Raw genomic sequence first — 19775 nt, forward strand, 5'->3', positions numbered from 1 at the left:
CTATCTATCTTGCTAGCTATCCATCTATCTCGCTAGCTATCCATCCATCTATCTATCTATCTATCTATCTATCTATCTATCTATCTATCTATCTATCTATCTATCTATCTATCTATCTATCTATCTATCTCTATCTGTTGCTTTATTAATTCACATTGTCAGTGATAACAGTTGCTGTATAGTACAGTACTCAAATGTCAATTTCGACATGGTCAGTACAGTATACAGTATATTTATGTATATATGAGTGGGATGCTCCAGTCTAATCAAAAAAGTTCCTGCCAGTGATTCACTATTAGCTTGGTTGTTTGTTTGCTGAGGACCCGCGACAGGCCTTCCTATTCTGCCTGCTCAACAAGCTGCCAGAGGCATAACCATCAATGTCAACAAGAGCATTTGTTTCCCAGGCTGTCTTGTGTAATGCAGAAAGAGAGAAGAAGACAGGCCATGAGCCAGCAGAGGATGTCACTGACAAGCAAATATTGACTGCATGTAAATCTAGTCATTGTAGTTTCTTCAAAATAGCCACCCTTTGCTCTGATTACTGCTTTGCACACTCTAAACAAAAAAAATATATATTAAATTGGTAGACATAATGGACGAATGGATAATATGGATATATAGTCACTATATTAATTATAATGAATGCTTGTTTTTTTTATTATTAGAATTATTAATACGAATTATTTATAACTAGCAATGATGACAACATTGTTTACAGGATTTATTTGGAAATCACTCAAAATAAAGTGTTCCAAATTATTGAAAAATCTAATAGGTTAGGTCCTGAGCCTTTATCCAGTGTAGTTGTTTCACACAAAGTGCTGTTCCATATGGATTAAATGTTATATCCCAATATAGTATTTTCCCTTACAGTCACATTGTACGGAAGAGGATTAAGGCCAGTGAAGATGAAGAAAAGGGTTGGCAGGATTCTCAGTTTATACTCAGAATTCTGACTTTATTCTCTGAATTCTAAGTTTAATCTCAAAATTCTGACTTTAAAGTGATCATTCTGACTTTGTGGCATAGAGCTATGAATTGTGGGAGGAAGTCAGAATTCTGAGAATAAATAAGAAATGCTGAGAATAAAGTCAAAATCCTGGCAAGCTTTTTTTTTCTTTCTCTTCACTGGCCCTAATCCTCTTCCGGACAAATGGTAATTTTCTGAAATAAGTTTGCAGTAGAAAACACATTAATGGAAATAAAAGATCAGTCAAACTAAAATACTGCGTGCGAAACATTGTGATTTTTTTCCGGGTCCCCAACCACAATCCGCCCTCTCCCCTTCATTAAATATTAATGGACGTCCGGCCGCCATGCGCACTCCCTTCTCCCATCGACAAACATAAATGGAGAATAATTTCACAAAAGCAAAGGACCTTTTATCGTTTGGATTTGAATCAGATTGGGAACATGAAAATAATATCATTTTAGAAGATAGTACTCTGCAAATTATTGGATGTTACACTGTCCTCAAACAAAGTGGCTTTTGGAGACTAAAATCAATCCCATGCTTAGTGATTTGGATGAAACCCATTTAATGAGTTCACCCAGGGATAAATCACTTGTAAGACTGATGGGATGACAGCAAATGGTTTAATAGGCTCCATTCCAATACTAAATTGTTCGGCTTGATCAACCTTGATGGCGTGTTCCTCCATCTGTTCACACAATGTGCAATTCAGAAATAAAAAAAAAATCATCAAGCATAAAGTACTTCCAAATAGCAACACTTTGATTTAAAATAGCTTATTATCAGTAGCTAACACATTTAACACTTCCTGCGCAGGATGGTGCGTTAAATACATTTGGTTTTAATGTTCTGTCACAGCAATTAATCTACAGATATAGTTGCTGGCAACCACTCCGCAATGTTGTTATTGCGTACTGAAAAATGGACAGATGATTTGTAAGCATTTATGGATGTGTTAGAAGGGAAACAAATCTGGAGAAATGATACCTTAATGGACAGAATACATACTTATATTGTACAGACTCATAAAAAAATTACATATTTAGTGGTCATTTAACTCAAAGCAACCAACCTGAGAGATCCAAACACATCCGACTTTACATTTTATTTTACAAATGTTTTTGCATGCTATGCCTAAAACAGTGCGTTGAGAGTGATTTTTCTAAACGTTAAACCATTTTCATATTTATTACATATTAAATACTGTTTCTGCCGAGACACAGACTCACTGATAATCCCAAGGAAAGTGAATGTACACACACTTCAGTAAGACAGTGGCGAGTGTTATCTAAGATTTATGCATGCAAGGCGCATAGAAACAGTATAAGACATTCTTTATTAGTCCCACAAATGGGAAATTGACAAATTTGCACAGGATACAAAATACGGTACAGTGTTTTGTAACGATGCTTAACTATTTTCAGGTTGGGCCACGACAGATGGTGTGTGGTGGGCCTTAGCTCTCTACGTCCAAGTATCGCTACTTACAAATCGACAATTCAAGTGCAGCTTGAAGAAGAATAAAATTATTTGTCCTCTTTGCGTGTTCCAAAACTTGAAGACAGATTTAATGTAAGAAAAAACACCTTTGCAAAAATGATTTTAATCTAACAGAGATCTCTGGACATCGTAACAGACTCCAATTCATCACTTAACAGGTGGAATTCAGAGCGCCGAATGTGCCTCTTCCGCGTGTAAAATGGCTTCTTATAGTTAAAACCGACCGCCTCTCTTTCATTTGTAGACAAAACATACTCTCTGGGTACTTTTCCATGAGCGATGGCGAAAACAGAGTCCAGGGTGCGTGTTCGAAACAGATTCTGTTCTCAAGGACCAAATGTGTTTGCCACAGAGAAGGAACTTCTAGACCAAATATGTCCCAGCTTAAGGTCAAACTATACTGAGCTCATCACCACCCGCTTTACACGTCCACAAAACCTCTCAACATGGTTAATATAAAGAATTAAAATGTTAACAATGTATAACAATGGTTAATATATGAAAATAAAGAATTTAAATGTTAATAATATCTAACAAGCAGTCAAAGCGCAGAGTACACACACTTTGTTCCACCTCCCCCCCTTTTGTTTTGTTGTATTGCCCACCACGTGACTCGGCTGCGCCCCATAAACAAGTCGGCACATGGCTTTATTTCAGACTGAAAATGATATCATGGATGTCACTAAAAGTGGGTAAAATGTTACAGACGCATTACAAATGTATTTAAACATTGAGGAAAGCAAACAAGAAGCTGCAGAAATGTTAATCTGGTATCAGACTTCAGTCAGAGACCAAGCAAGACAGCAATTCTGTTTGTCCACTCCCAAGTAAGGAAGGAACATACAAATAAGACGATTTAGTTCACTGTTGGCACGTGTGAACCTTCAGCCAGCCTCTGGTACTGATGGACTGAAACAAGTAACTCCTAGTCCAGTCAATCTGGATTACCTTTCACAGTGGTTTTGAGGGTGCAGACTGTCACCAGTGGAGAGTCGCAATTGCTGTTGATTTGCCCTAGCGTGTTTGGCTATTATGTGACATCATGTCCAATGTCAGCCTGTGAGAGGGCAGCCATGCGTGCTGTTGGTCAGAGCATCACAAGCAGGTAAATCCTGCTATACAAATCTATACTGTATTTTTTTTAAATTAATGATCATGAGTCAATCCAGTGGCATTGCTGTCTAAAAAAAGGAAACAACACACAAAGAAAGCTATGCTCTTAATTTTTTGATGTGCTATGAAGACAAATAATGTTCCTGCATGCATGCAGTCAAGAGAGGCATTGAAGGCAGAGGTTTACCTGCATCATGAAGAGTACAAAAATAAAACCATAAATAATACATATTTAAAAATATCATTTTAGTTGCCTGGTTTGTGCTTCCATTGATTGTCTGTTTTTAATCCAGTAATAACAATGATAGTCAAAGTAAAATTGCTTAACTTTACCTACGATTGCACAATTCCTCATTCTCTCTCAAAATTAATGAGTCAAAAATAACCCAAAATGGGTTAAACATGAACCGACATAACTCTTTGAGTTATTAAACACATTAAATTCATAATCCACAAATCCTACTTTTTTTGTGTTGTTGTGGATTATTTGTTTGACCCATTTTTTTGGGGTTAATTGAATAACCCAGTTGAATTTGCTAAAAAATGAACTGACCCAGTGTTGTGTTATTTAATCCAAAATGTTGGGTCGAATTAAATAATAGCCCACAAAGTAACCCAATTTGTTGGGTTGTTTTGTGGGTTATTTAAATGACCCAACTTTTTTGGGATTAATTGAATAACCCAACTGAACTGGGTAAAAAATGAACCGACTCAAGTTTTGGGGTTAAGTAACTTAAAAGGTTGGGTCAAATTAAATTAACTCTTTTACTGCCAAAGATGTTAAATGACGTTCTGCAAAAACCTACGGAGGAGCACCAAAGACGTTAAAAGACGTCCTCCCATTTTTATTTTTATTTTTTTTTGAAACGGGCGCTGGCAAGGCTTGCGGAGCTGTCCTGAAAGTTTCAAGCAGGTCTCGTGAGCCTAATGACTATTTTTGGCCCCTAGAGGGCAGCGCTGACTCTTTTTGGACAAGATCGGGTGGGCGTCAGTAGAGGCGGAGCTAGAGCGTCGAGCAGGAGACGAGAATGTTAGACAAAGGAAAAATGGCGACTGGCTGAGGCAGCTCACGCCCGAGCCGTTTTTTTCAAATTCGAAAAGCATCGACCAACGATAAAGAGCACATTGATGACGACGATGATCATCATCGATGATGATGATGACTCCGTGGTTGGAAAGCATTGACGCGGCAGTAGGAGACGTGGGAGGGAGAGATAAAAGGTTGGGTCAAATTAAATTAATAACCCAAAAAGAAACCCAATGTTTGGGTTGTTTGTGGGTTATTTATTTGAGTGAATGAACTGGGTAAAAAAAATGAACCGACCCAACTTTTTGGGTTAAGTAACTTAAAAGGTTGGGTCAAATTAAATTAATAACCCAAAAAGAAACCCAATGTTTGGGTTGTTTGTGGGTTATTTATTTGAGTGAACTGAACTGGGTAAAAAAATGAACCGACCCAACTTTTTGGGTTAAGTAACTTAAAAGGTTGGGTAAAATTGAATTAATAACCCAAAAGGCAACCCAATTTTTGGGTTGTTTTGTGGGCTATTCATTTGATGCAACTTTTTTGGGTTAATTAAACAACCCCAAAAGTTGAGTTGGTCCATTTTTTACCCTCTTCTGGTAAAATTTGGGTGTTTTTAAAGTGAAATGGGTTGCTGGTGGATATAGTTCATGTGTATGTATAGTATGCGCTACAGGGGGACTGATCCCCCTTCCTAATAAAGTATTATCTATATAATCTGCACGTCAAGCTCAAGGCCAGGCGGCCACATCTGTACCACCACATCGTTTCATTGGGTTACTTCAGGACAAAATGTTTCACTTAACAGAATTCTTCATCTTGATCTTTCATGTCCATCGCAACATCGGACTCCCACAGATGAATAAAACTAGTGTTTGCACTATTGCAGATCGAAATTGACTTCACTCTAGGACAGAGAAACCAGGCACACACACAAAAAAGAAGAAGCTAATAGTGGGCCAGCATCACGTGTCTTTACCATATAAATTGTGTACTCGCACAAGGTTTAGATTGAAAGGGGAGTTAACTGTATGGAACGGATCTTTGAATCAATTTTCCACTTATTCTACTTATCCTGCACTGGAGTTTATTCCATGCTATCATTCACACCTGGGTGATTCTCCACTTCACATGCATGTTTTCTGCACTGTGGGAGGACACACACAATCTACAAAGGTAGAAGGAGAGAATACAAACTCAGTTCAGAAGGATAGTCTTCAAGGTGAGGCAGCAGTTTTCAATGTATTACCTTACATGACATGAAATGTTAATTTATTTCCAACAGTGTGTCTTTATTTCATAGTGTGTGTCTTTGTGAGTGTTTGTCCAATCAGATTTCAGCTTCGGCATGTTGTTGCCATGAAATATTATTTGCCCAACACCTTGAGAATACATTTGTTGATACATACAATGATCGATGATTGAGGGCCTTGTAAGGTGGAAACCTGCTATATAACTTAAATACCATTTACCAATAAAATCCCTTGAAAATAGCGCATGCGCAGAACACAAAGCAAAAGTGTTTCTCTCATATATTTCATGGTTCAGACCTTACCAGGTTACTCACAGACTGGCAGGACCAAAGAATTGAGGTCAACTGGTGGCTATGATATATTTTATACATACATCATTTATGCATCTTTTTTTTTTTTGAAAAAAATAGTGCTTGCGAACTGCTATATTGCGGTTTTGAGTTGTTTGGAGGCTATGTTCAGGAAGATAAAGGCATCTGTGTTTCTTACTTTAGTAGTAATAGTATGCGGAAACCGAAACTTTCAGCAAGGCTAAGTATTTGAATGCTGTGGCCATCTTTTCTGCTCAGAACAGGAAAAGATAACATGAAACACAATCGTTTTTTTGCTGGCTAAAACAAGGCCTATGACGGCTTCTGTGATACGTCAAACTCCATAACTTGTTTCGTGCATATCTTTTCAAATAATGTATCTACTTTGAACTAGAACTCAATGTAACTATGACTCACTGTCGGTTTTGTTGGCAACCATTGCAGTCAAAAATCACCAGATTACTTTTTTATTATGGAACTTTATGGCATTTTTTTTTTGTCTGCCAAATTATGGTTGCACATAAAACACCATATGTAACATACAAAAAAAAAAAAAAGCGAGAGAGAGCAATGATGATGACATGTCAAATCGGTAAAATTACCGAATGAACAATACTGAGCTCTCCAGGGGAAAAAAGAAACACACACCACACAACACAGAGTTTGACGCTTCCTTAAACATAAAAGAACCCCAAAACTGTGTGGACCAAACAACAATGTCGGAGATTAGAGCATGCATGCGGGCTCATCCATGGAGGCACAGCAGCTGTGAATAGCTCACTGTCATCCCTTCAAATACAGCTGACATAGTTTAAAGATGAAGGGAAATATGAAAGTGCAAGTGCAACTGTAGCCTGCAGGAAACTGGTGGTGGGGAAAAGCCAACAATAAAGGAATGAATGAGGGTAAAAAGCACAAAAAGAGTTCACGCCAGGCATTTAAATTGTGTCTCGAAATACAGCTAAGTGGGGCACCCTGACCTGATGTGCACATGTTTTCCTCATTACAAATCTCTTGATCAGTGTTGTGTGCACGTCGTTGACTATCAATGATTAGCTTCTTGGCTGGGGTGTAAAATACCAGCAAACCGTGGAAAAGCTCCGCCATGCAACGTTACGGCAATAAAGCAAATCGAAAACAAATCGTCAACCTCTTGAAATAATTGCTTAAGTCATTTATTGTGCTTTTTTTTTGTCTTAATCATCATCTCATGATGCAAGTGATTTAATTATTTGTGTTTCCTGGAAAATCGGGGGGGGGGGGGGGGTTGATTTAGGCTATTTAAGGTATCGAACTACACCCTAGATTAGTGATCCTGCTGAACGTCAAGTTTAAGTGCCTCCTCTGTGGATTGCACGGATGCGTAATGACATTTAATTGAATGTGGAGTAGGCCTACAAGTTTATACACAGTACTTCTAAAACTATTCCAAAAAGATGTTACACAACACATGACGTACACATCGAAACTCATGAAGTGAGGAATTCATTCCACTCTGGCGAGGATATGGTTAAAGGCACGGTTACAAAAATCTATTGTCACTATTTGAGTCACTACAGAATCATGTGGACACCGATATGTTGGTTATCTTTCATGAATATTTTTTATTTTTTTTTACAAACTGAGTATCAGATCTCATTGTGTGCAATTGTTTTCCTGTGCTTTTTTTTTTGTTTTTGCCTCTGGGGTGGATCATGGGTTGTGAAAGATTTCAGAGACATCATATAGTGAAGATGCACTAATGTGTAGAGTGTTATTAACATTGAAAAAATTCAAACATTAGCAGGATGAAAAATCTGAGCCCTGTAGAATGACTTGGATTCTGCACCGTTTGATCATAAAATGTGTAGTTAATTGCGAACACGAAACATTCAGAGTGCATTATTATAAATAAAAAAAAATAAAAAAAATTAAAACCCTATTTACATAATTGTTATAACAACATATGTAAAACCTGCATTAATTTTATATCCGTTTCTCTCTCTCTCTCTCTCTCTCTCTCTCTCTTCCTCCTCCTCCTCCACTGCACCTGCTCCTCCCCATCCTGCCTTATTATCCTCATGTCCTCTCCAAGTGATGCTTCTCAGCTAAGGCGGCGAGTGGTGTATAGGGACCGATCTCTTGGGATTTATTTTTGCCCCGCGAGAGGCACGGTATGGCGGACGGAGGATTCTAAGACATGTGGGCTTCTCGTGAGAGTCAGCTGGAAGTGGACCGGACGACACGGAGCACATTGTGAGAGGGAAGGAGAGTGACTTCGGGGAAACGGGACTGCCCGGAGCGATGTTGGTATTTCTACATGGCACAGAAAGAACGAGTATCAATATTAACATGATCTTTTAATTAAAAAAAAAAAAGAGAGAGAGAGCGAGAGGGTCGCGATTGAAGTGAGTAGCAAGAGTGCAAGCTCGGTAACTTCGCCATGAAATCAGCGTTCTTCAGCCGATTATTCATCCTGCTGCCTTGGGTTCTAATAGTCATCATCATGATCGATATCGACAGCAAAAGAACGACCTGGACTCCGATCGGCGTTCCGCGCAGCAGGACGCAGCACGCGGCCCAAAAGCCGGGGCTCCATTTGTACCTGCCGGTCATCTACGCCATCACTCCCACTTACACGCGACCGGTGCAGAAAGCCGAGCTGACCCGGCTGGCCAACGCTTTCCGCCAGGTCCCCCAGTTCCACTGGGTCGTGGTGGAGGACTCCACGGTGCGCACGGATCTGGTGAGCCGCTTCTTGGCTCGGTGCGGGGTGCCTTACACGCACTTGCACGTCTTCACGCCGCGCAGGTTCAAGCGCCCCGGGATGCCTCGTGCCACCGAGCAGAGAAACTTGGCCCTGGGGTGGCTCAGGCAACATCGGACACGCCGGGACGCTGGGGTGGTCTACTTTGCGGACGATGACAACACTTACAGCCTGGAGCTGTTTCAAGAGGTAACCCCCTTTTCCCATTCTCATCACTGAATAATAGATATTCATTGGGCTGGTTTTGCACTCATTTGAGCTGTGTTAATACACTGTAACGAATTGACTGTAGAGTTTACAGCAGCTAATTCTTGTAAAATCTCAGTACATAACTGTATTTTTTATTTTTTTTTACAAGTACTATATACAAATGACAGATACTTACTAGGTTTACTTTTACAGATATTCACTGTAAATCTAGTTTACAAGCATTTCTTGTATTCTACATAATTTACAAGAATTTACTGGCAACTAAAGTTGGAGGCCAGAAAGGTCAGATGAGTTGCATCTTTTTTTTTTTTTCATCTATGAATGTCTGACTTAAGTGCTCGCCAAGCCTGCGTTCAAATCTCCAGAAACTCAGCTTTCAAACGACGTATAAAACATGTTCAGGCACATAGCCAGGGTGGCGACGTGCATCCCCCGTTTTTTTTTGTTTTTTTTTAAAGATGGCGGAGGGCGGATGGGTCATTGGCACGTTAAGGTGTTTTAACTGACATGATTTTTGTTTTTACACTGGATGGCGGATCCCTTTCCTGACTTGGGAAAAGCACTGGGCATCTTGAGTAGTGTGGTGTTGAAGTCGTTGCCAGGAACCACAAGTTAGTTGCGTGAAAATATAAAAAGCGTAGTTGCGTACAACAGACTCCCGCAGACAGAGCTGCCACCGAGCATAATATATAATAGAAGCGATTCAGGGTTCAAGGTTTTTGCTGGTGCTTGAAATCCCCCAAAAGGAACGCTCTATGAATTTTTGTAAAATCTCTACACAATATAAACTTCCTCTTTCATGCTCTTCCATATAGCACCGTTTTAAATTCGCCTTCTTCAGATGCTTAAAGCTCATTTCCATATAAATGTTGGCATTGGTCTTACTGACAGATGCCCTTCCTCATTCCAGCCCTCCCTATTTATCCGGGATTGGGAGTGACACTGAATTGGGCTAGCCTTGGTTGCTGCTATAGTACCGACATCAGTAAGCATAAGAAAATGAAAAAGAATACGAATTCCTTACTCATTTTGTTTGTCAAGCATTACTGTATGTAATGTAAAGCATGTTTAGTTTTTCAAATAGTAAAGTAGCACAAAAGGGTATAATAGAAATAGGCATATTACTTCAAATCCAATAGGTATATTAACTCATTCATTGCCATTGACGATTATAGACGTCAAAAATTCATGTAAACTATTTCTGTTAGTTTAACTTTTTTTTTTCAATTCATTAAATTTTTTATGAAAACCTAGATTTTTTTTTTATTGTACATTTATAACAGATATAAAATTTGCGATTAATCGTAAGTCAACTATTGAAGTCATGCGATTAATTACGAATACAAATTTTAATCATCTGACGCCCCTTATTTTTAATTTTTTTTTTTTAAACTAGGGGCATCAGGCGATTATTATTTTTTTAAATTGTAATTAATCACAAATTTTACATCTGTTCTGAATGTACAATAAAAAAAAATCTAGATTTTCATACTCTTGTTAGCAAGAGTGGGAAAAAAATGTTAAACTAATAGAAATAGTTGGCAGTGAATGAGTTAACATGGGACTGATGATGATACAACAACACGAGTTAAGCTGTTTAGTTACAGCATCAACACTGTAAGGATGAAGGACGTGATTGAACCTGTGCCAGGATGTGACTGCAGAGAAAAGTCATTTGAAGGTATTCCCAAAATGGGAAAAATTGAAAGAAATACAGGGAGAACCAGTTTATATGTTGACGGGGGCCCTGATTTCCCCAGGGAGGCTGACACCGTATTTCACCAGGGAAGCCTTTATTAAACCCATGCATTATGCTCCTAAGTCTGTCATATTAAATGATACGGATATGCACCTACGAGAAAAACCAGAGTTATGTGAATGCTGCGATGAAGATTAAACAAGCGCACGGGTTTGCAGCTTGTGCTTTGGTTGTTCTTACCAGTTCATTCCTATCAGACCCACATACCCTCACAGAATTAATAGTCAGGATTGCAATCGGTTCAGCTGCAGCAGCTTGCGAGTGTCAAAGGGTGGCAGTGATCTTGAAAGATAAAGCTGGTCTCACCTGCATTTTTCATCCATCCATCTGTTTATCTTGTGGAACTGGCAAGTGTCCCTGCTCGGTGGATCGCTCACCGTCACATCCACATTTCACCGTCTTCACTTAACCTCACTGACATGATTTTGGGAGCACACATGCCAAATTCTACATAGAGAGCCATGATGAAGACTTTATTGCTTATTGCAGCCTTTTTAGTTCAATAGAGTAGTTGATATTTTTTGAAAAATGTTGTACTTATTATGGGTTAAGGTTAATCCTTGCCCACTAAGTGATGGAAACAATCACATGGATGTGTTACATTAAAAGTCTTCCACTACACGTATAAAGTCTGTAAAGGTACATTTACTAGGGATAATCATCATACTTTTTTTCAGACTGATACCTTTACAAGTAGGCAAATCTTGAGTAGCCACCGATACCAAGTACCAATACCAATAATACTTTTGCTACATAAAAACAACAAAAACAATGGCAGAAAATAAAAAATAAAATAAAATAAAATAAAATAAATAAAGACCTTTATATCCCAATATAGCATTTTCCCTTAAAGGGAAAGTCAACCCCCACCCCCATTTATTTTTTTATTTTTTTTTTTGACAATATTATGTTCTGTGCAGCCCCACTGGTCTAAATATGGTATTCTGATTAATCTTGCGTTTGAGTGAGGCAGCAAAATCCAGCCATTTTTATCCATATCAGGGGACGGCCATTTTGCCTCTTGGTGTCGGCTGAAGATGACATCACAGTTGCTCAGGGAGGGCCTACGTAATGACCAATGACGGCTCACCTGTTTTCTGAAGCTGAGCTGCGACCTGAGCAACTGTGATGTCATCTTCAGTCGACAGTAAGTGGCAAAATGGCCGCCCCCTGAGATGGGTAAAAACGGCTGGATTTTGTTTCATAGCTCATATTCCACAAATGTAATATTAATCAGAATGTCATGTTTACACTAGTGAGGTCAAATCGAACATATTGTCAAGAAATGTTTAAGGTTAACTTCCACTTTAAAATGGCATGAAACTGGCCATTTTTAGATCCTGATTGTAAAAAGGCCACAAGAGAGCGGCTACGTTGCGAGTACCGATATCTTGAAATAAGGCCAGGTATCAGCCCTGGTATCGGTACTCGCCCAGCCTTAATACTTTGCATTTTGTACAATATTTTGGTCACATATGCCAATTCTAAGCCACCCTGAACAGGTTAAGTGCTTATGAAATACATGACTGGATGCACATGGTACTTTCAGTGGCAACAAATTGCCAATGTTGTTCTGTTATGTACATGTTTCATTTCTCTAGGCTTCCCCTACAGTTTGGAAGTGTACTAAAACCAAATCCACACTCAGCGTTTGCCAACCTAGAGTCGGGTGTGCTTAATGTTGAATGTGCCGCTGGAGTTCTCTAAAAGAGCATCTGTTTTATTGGTTCTGATAGAAGCGTGTCCTCCCTCTCACTTGCTCCCTATTTCATTAGCAGCACTGCTGTGCCAGTAATGGTCTGTCATAGAGAGACAATGGGCTGTCATGCAGCAGGAATAACCTGGAGCGGACCACAGCAGGCTCTGGGCTGGATGATGACAGAAATAGTTTAACACATAGAAGAAGATTTGGACTAGAAATTAAATGCTATTTGAGAGAATAATAATAATAATAAAAAAAAATAAAAATAAAAATAAAAACATACAGTAAGTGTTTTTCATATAGCAGTATATTTATCCTGTCTAGGTAACCTGATTATTATGCAATTCAAACAATCTATGTATTTTAAATAAATACTCACAATATTATTAATTTAAAGTAATTGTACTTTATTAACACTAAATACATAAACCTAAGGATTATGCATTTCAAATGAATAGGTTTTATTAGACTAATAAATATATATCATATATGGTAGGTTTGTGTTAAAATTATACAAAAATAAAATAAATGGGAATTTGTCATGTAAAAAAACCACATAAATCTTAAGTTAGGGTTGAAATACTTCTGTGATTGCATACAGATTTGCACATACTTTTTTAAAACACATTAATTTCATATGAAGTCTTTGAGCTTGTTTACTTTTCTATTTATTTACCTATAACCCCCCTTCCCCTTCCTCTGTAGACACGTGGAAGAAATTGATGGTATTTTCCCGTGGTCACTGAAATAATTTGGGACTGATGAGATTTGATTCCGTCATTTGACAAAACGTCCTTTAGACACATGAGATAAAACTGGAGTCCCCCCCCCCCCTCCCTCCCTACTCACATCTTTATATTTAGAGTTACAAAAGTGACAGTACCTACTGTGAAACATAAATCTTTCTATTGTTTTTGTTTCGCCGCAGGCCAATTATATAGCATAATTTTGATCAGTAGCTTTTTATACTGAATGAATGTGCAGTTGGCCAATTATATAGAAACCCTGGCGAGGACAAAATTCATCTCACTACTGACTCTACCCTGACCACTACTCCGCTTTGTTGTTGATTACACATAAAAGAGACTGCCCGGTCTGTTATGCCCTAAGAGACTACAGCAGAATAATGAGCTAAATGTGTTACAAACAACCCCTTCTTCCCTCTTATGGAAAAAAAAAAACATTGGTAGGTAGCAAATGTTTAACAAGGTTCCTCACTCTCTGACTGGAGACAAATCAGGTGGAAAGGCAATTTGCATTGGGACAAGAGTAAAGAGGTGTAATTTTCAGCTAGTGGATGTTGTTGGCAAGGTCATTGTTTTGCATGCTTTATTATGCTCATTATATGTTCTTAAGTCTCTCAGGAAACAATGGGAAGTCAAAAATGCATGTTTGCTAATGGAAAGTCATACATGCGAGTCTTCAGCCTAATACTGTGTGCAGTTTGCTTACTCCAGCATTTAAAAAACACTCTAAATTTCTCGTAGGTGTTGTATTTTTGGTCAGTCCTTTACATGATTGACATTTTGTTTATTTTTATTTTTTCCTTTTTTTTTAAAGAGAACTCAGTATTGTTCATTCGGTAATTTTACCGATTTGACATGTCATCATCGTTGCTCTCTTTTTTTAGCTCTTTGACTGCCAGACGTTTTCAGAAAAGGGATGCCTTGGGTGCGAGCCGATTTAAGCATTTTTGACTGATCTTTCAAGGTCCACAGAAAATTATGTGTTTGGACTATGGAAACACACATACTACCAAATGAAAGATTGGACTCTCATCTTTCATCAGAAAAAAAAGTTTGTTTCTACCTTATTCCGTTTTTCAGTAATCAACAATAGAAAATGGTTAGTTTCACCTCTGTTTTGAAAAAACGTATTTTAACGTCTTTGGCACTCCTCCATAGGATTTTACTAAACGTTATTTAACGTTTTTGGCAGTCAAAGAGTTAAATTATTTTTTAAATTATTTTAAAAAAAAAATTGTATGTGTATGTGCGTGTGTGCGTGCGAGTGTGTGTGTATTCATTAGTTCACCTAAAACCTATTAAAAAATCCCATACCGTTCACCTTAAACCGAACACTTCCAGCCAGAGTCGTGAGGCCGTCAGGAGATCCGAGGAAGGACCAAAGAAAAGAAAGGAATGTCTGACATTTGGAACACTTTTATGTGGATCGTGTTTAAATTTTGAGTTTCTGACAGTCTACTTGACTTCAGCATGAAAATAGTATTCTTTCTTCAGTTTAAGAGCTGGACAAAGGAGAGTCAGATCTGGAAAGTGTGAGCCTCAAATGAAAGGAAATTGGATGTTCAGTGACAAGCCAGTAAGCTTTGAATCGCCGTTGGCTGAGGAAGTCCCTGCTTCAAAATCAACACCCTCGAGCCCGACTGACATTTGCAGCTGACCATGGATAAGCCAAAAATGTCTTCTGAGCTAAATATTTCTGGTTGGACAAGACAAAGATTGAGCTATCTGGATACAAGGACAAAACATACTTCTTTCTTCTTCTTATAGTCCAATTTATTCTTTTACTTTCATTACCGGTAATGCACCACCAAATGGAAATCAACACAATTCGGGAATTTTGGGTGCCAGTCCAAGCTCTAATACAATATTTTAAAAAAATGCAGTTTATAAAAGTCGCACCTGAGTATAAGTCACCATGCCAGCCAAACTATGAAACAAAGTGCACCTTTAGTCTTTATAGGGTTAAATAAACAACTGTATGATAAACATCAAGGCAATGTTCACTGTTATATTACTACCAAATACTTCCTGCCAAATAAAAAGACAGAAATGAACACTGTCAGAACTTGGGGAGGAGAAAATTTTTTTTTTAACGTTATTTTGTCTCGTCACTTCTCGCCAGACACGTTATTCTTGTTTATTACACTTTTTTTATGGAATGCATTGTTTTAATAATATAACAGTAGGAGAATGTTAAATTTGTTATGGAATGACAGTGAGGCAAGTAGAGACAAACTCTGCGGTGGTGGAGAAAAGGCTAAATAAATGTCAATCTTTCATGTTATTTTGGCATTTAAAACTTCCCACATGATATGTCGTTTTCGCAAACAGCATCAATGTAAGATTTTCTTCTTTTTTTTTTAAGCTACCCCCGACGCCTCAGTGAAGTACATTAAATCCTCAAAAGTTGTCAAAATTGACAGACCATTTGAACATTCGAAACAGATCAACCACAAATAAACTACAGGTTACTCGACTGTCCATGGTTGGTTACAGGTAAAATGCACTTGACTTTTCCTAAGCAGTGGACAAGAGTGCATGTTGACGGTTACAAAAAAAGTTGTAGCATAACGCTTGCTTGGCAGTTAAATATGAGGGGGGGTGTATATGGTAGGTATATAAGTAGTTGGAATGCCCGATGCCCCATCTGTCAGTGAAAGTAGCCTTGGTTAGCGCATAAGCTAACTGGTAGCTAGTGCCTCAAATTCTATAGTTAATATCGGAAAGCACTACTGATTCTGAAGGGCCTTGGGAAGATTAGACTGACATGGCGACACATGGAGGATGAATTATGATTGCTCAAAAGAAATGGGGGGGGGGGTTATATGGTAGGTATATAAGTAGTTGGAATGCCCGATGCCCCATCTGTCAGTGAAAGTAGCCTTGGTTAGCGCATAAGCTAACTGGTAGCTAGTGCCTCAAATTCTATAGTTAATATCGGAAAGCACTACTGATTCTGAAGGGCCTTGGGAAGATTAGACTGACATGGCGACACATGGAGGATGAATTATGATTGCTCAAAAGAAATGGGGGGGGGGGTTATATGGTAGGTATATAAGTAGTTGGAATGCCCGATGCCCCATCTGTCAGTGAAAGTAGCCTTGGTTAGCGCATAAGCTAACTGGTAGCTAGTGCCTCAAATTCTATAGTTAATATCGGAAAGCACTACTGATTCTGAAGGGCCTTGGGAAGATTAGACTGACATGGCGACACATGGAGGATGAATTATGATTGCTCAAAAGAACACTACAAAATGAGTGAATATAGAAAGTTTTTCTGATAGCGTTTACCACTCACATGACAGTATTTTTGGGTAACAATGGTGATGACCGTTTGTAGCCACTTGCGCGTGTTTGCCATTTAAGTCTCCTTTCAAACAGTCAGTGCATCGAAGACGTGGATGGTTGTGGGTGCTTCCCTCCCTTGTTCCTGAAAAGCTGAATGTGGGAACGGAGCGGCTTTAAGCTGACGGCAGCATAGCAAAAAAAAAAAAAAAACGTTTGATGCAGCTGCAGAAGCCTGTCATCTAGGCGAGACTTTCGTCAGACCTTTTTTGAATAATTTAACTCCACTAAGCCCAGACAGCTTCACAGCACACGTTGCTTATTTTCGGGAGCAGGTAGCCTATGGTGGTGAATATACTAAGTGGAGATGAGACTTGGGACACCTAATGTAGAATGGAGGTTCTAAGGTGTTATCATTGTCATCTGATTAAAACGTGTATTAATCAAATCTGATTTAAAAAAAATAGAATGATCTGCCAAAGACGAAGAATAAAAAAAAGTTGCTAGAATTATTGCTTGTTGCCTTTTTTCACTTGAAAAATGCTGAGTTTGCAGCATGTCAGTCATTAAATTTTTATGTACGCGTCAGTAGTGCCACTGGCATTAGATAGCCTCTCAATTTTTTCCCCCCACACTTCTTTGTGCAGTCCGAGTTTACATGCACACACACACAGTTCCGAGGTTGAAGGTTCGAATCCAGTTCCCAGCCGAGGGAGTACCCTGAGGTTATGCAAATTTATGAAAGCGCTGTATGGTAAGAAAAAAGGCTTAATGTCCATAAAATCCAAAATACTTTGGCAATAGTTTTGATATTTTTAGAGGTTGAAGTTGACATGAGTAATGATGTTCATGTGAATTTTGGTGACGATTCATAGCATTTTTGTCTCATTAAGTGACATTTTGGTTTCGTACATTTACGGTTGTGCTCATTCAAACACAACTGTAAACTGTATAAAGGATGGTTGATATCACTAGTACTTTTAATAATAAATAAATAGCAGAAATTACAACAATAATAATAATAATTATTATTATTATTATTATCATTACACAACTGTATGAAGGATGTTTGATACCACTAGTATTTTTAATAATAGCCAAAATTACAACAATAATAATAGTAATTATTATAATATTTTTCTTTGAAACATTACAATTTTATTTGCTTAAACAAGTTAGTTAGTACTTTGACACAGATTAAGTGTACAGGCAGAGAAATCCAAGACCTGGCCTTGACCAGTCTTTTATGATTAAAATAAGACACAAAGAGAAACTGTTGGGATCAAGGAACCAGCGGCATATGAGAAATTCAATTTTCCCAAGTCCCTATGAGCAATTATCATAATTACATAGTGTAGTGGGAGAAATGAAAGCGGGGTGGTAATGTCAGAGAAGCGAAGTGGAAAGGAGACGAACCTCGCTGGCGAAAATCATCCCTTGTGAGGCGGGCGGTCGAATAAGAATGGAGATGAGAGGATGGTGACAGGAAGGCAGAAGGCTTTTAAGGGCCAATGTAAATGTAAAAAAGGTGTTATGTATCAGCTCCATGCTCATTTGCAAGGGCGTTTTTTTTCCTGATCTGGCAATTTAACTATGCTACGAGCTCTCTTGATTTATCATTTTGTTTCTCAAGCCCCACTATGAACACTAGAAGCTTAGATTGATACTGGCTTTTTTATTCAATAGCAACATTGTTTAAAGACTCTATAAAATGTGACAGTTTTAACCCTTCCATCTGTGGGGTCAGTTTGATCCCATTCAGTTTTTAACATCTCTAATTATACAATAGCCTTTTTTTTTTTTTGCTTGATATTTTATGACTTTTCCCAATTTTACGGGGAAAACTGAGACATAAAATTGACTTGATAGTGTTTTTATTGCAATGGTGCTCTTTCTGTCAATTTGACCCTAGACTGTGAAACAAACTATCATAAATAACATTTTACAGACATTTGGTCTGGTTGTTTTGGGGGATTCCGGATTTAGGTCAATGTAACATACAATTTTATCATATTCAAAAAGCTTTGTGGCCTTGTTCAAACTATAACAATAAATGGAATAGCACAGGAATCATTGATAGTTAACCGATGCGAAAGCTTTTCTCTTGATGCCCTTTCACAAACATTTTACATCAACGGGGTTGTTTTAACCTCTTTTTGACAATGAAAGTGACATTGAGGAAAATATGTCAGATTTTTACGGCATTCTCTGATTTGATTCCACTATTAGTTACTGCTGCTGTCACACAAATGTTTCCAGATAGGCTAGGCTCATCAAGCTTAGCTCATTGGGAATACTCTGCACTCCCAAACCAGAGCTGTGGGCATGGTGTGGGTTTGATCTCAAGTTGGATACCCCTGATTTAGAACATTGTTTTTTCACTTGTCTTTCCAGATAGGCTAGGCTCATCAAGCTTAGCTCATTGGGAATACTCTGCACTCCCAAACCAGAGCTGTGGGCATGGTGTGGGTTTGATCTCAAGTTGGATACCCCTGATTTAGAACATTGTTTTTTCACTTGTCAAGTAAGACTTCAAAAGAGAGTTATATTTTTGTTTTATTTTCCATTAATGCAAAGGAGGCATATATTTAAATAGTTAAAATGTATGGCATCTTTGGTTGTGACCCTACGATAAGCAAAACAGAAAGTAAATGGCTGGCTGGACAAAAACAAACATGTTGCTGTAATCATGACAAAAACTTGTGCTGTTGTTGCTAGATGTTGTGGCCAGCGAGGATATTAACCCTGAAATTAAAAATGGTGAGCGAGATTGTGGAGCCGGCATGCAATCCTCAACCGCGTGTTCTACAACGTAGCTGTGCTTATGTGCTGCATCACAAAGCTGACACAAAGAATGAGCTGCCAAACTGCTCTGCCTGTCCCTGACATCAATTTGGCATGGTCGCTACCTCCACTGCTGGATTATCAGCATAACATTTACTTTCCATCTGTGTAGTTTCGACAGAATGGTAAAAAAAATAAAATAAAAATGCAGCAGGAATACTGCAGAGAAACAGCTGCGTAAAAACTGCCAAGTTAATCCACATTCATCATTGTTCTTATGCAAATGAATTGTGGTACATGCGGCCATTCAGTTATAGTATCCCACAAAAGTGAGCGCACACCTCACATTTCTGATTAATTATATATT

The 19775-nt window shown here is 38.4% G+C and overlaps 1 protein-coding gene across 1 annotated transcript in view; it reads left to right on the plus strand.

Annotated features, from left to right (window-relative positions):
• The window catches only part of b3gat2 (beta-1,3-glucuronyltransferase 2 (glucuronosyltransferase S)), a 49789-nt gene that overhangs the window by 1528 nt on the left and 28486 nt on the right, over positions 1-19775 (plus strand). The window contains exon 2 of the mRNA XM_077582745.1: positions 8252-9112. Within this exon, the coding sequence (XP_077438871.1) occupies positions 8600-9112 (513 nt within the window). The 5' untranslated portion in view covers positions 8252-8599. The remainder of the gene's footprint in view (positions 1-8251; positions 9113-19775) is intronic.

Source organism: Vanacampus margaritifer, chromosome 12, assembly GCF_051991255.1.
Source record: "Vanacampus margaritifer isolate UIUO_Vmar chromosome 12, RoL_Vmar_1.0, whole genome shotgun sequence".
Taxonomy (NCBI): domain Eukaryota; kingdom Metazoa; phylum Chordata; class Actinopteri; order Syngnathiformes; family Syngnathidae; genus Vanacampus; species Vanacampus margaritifer.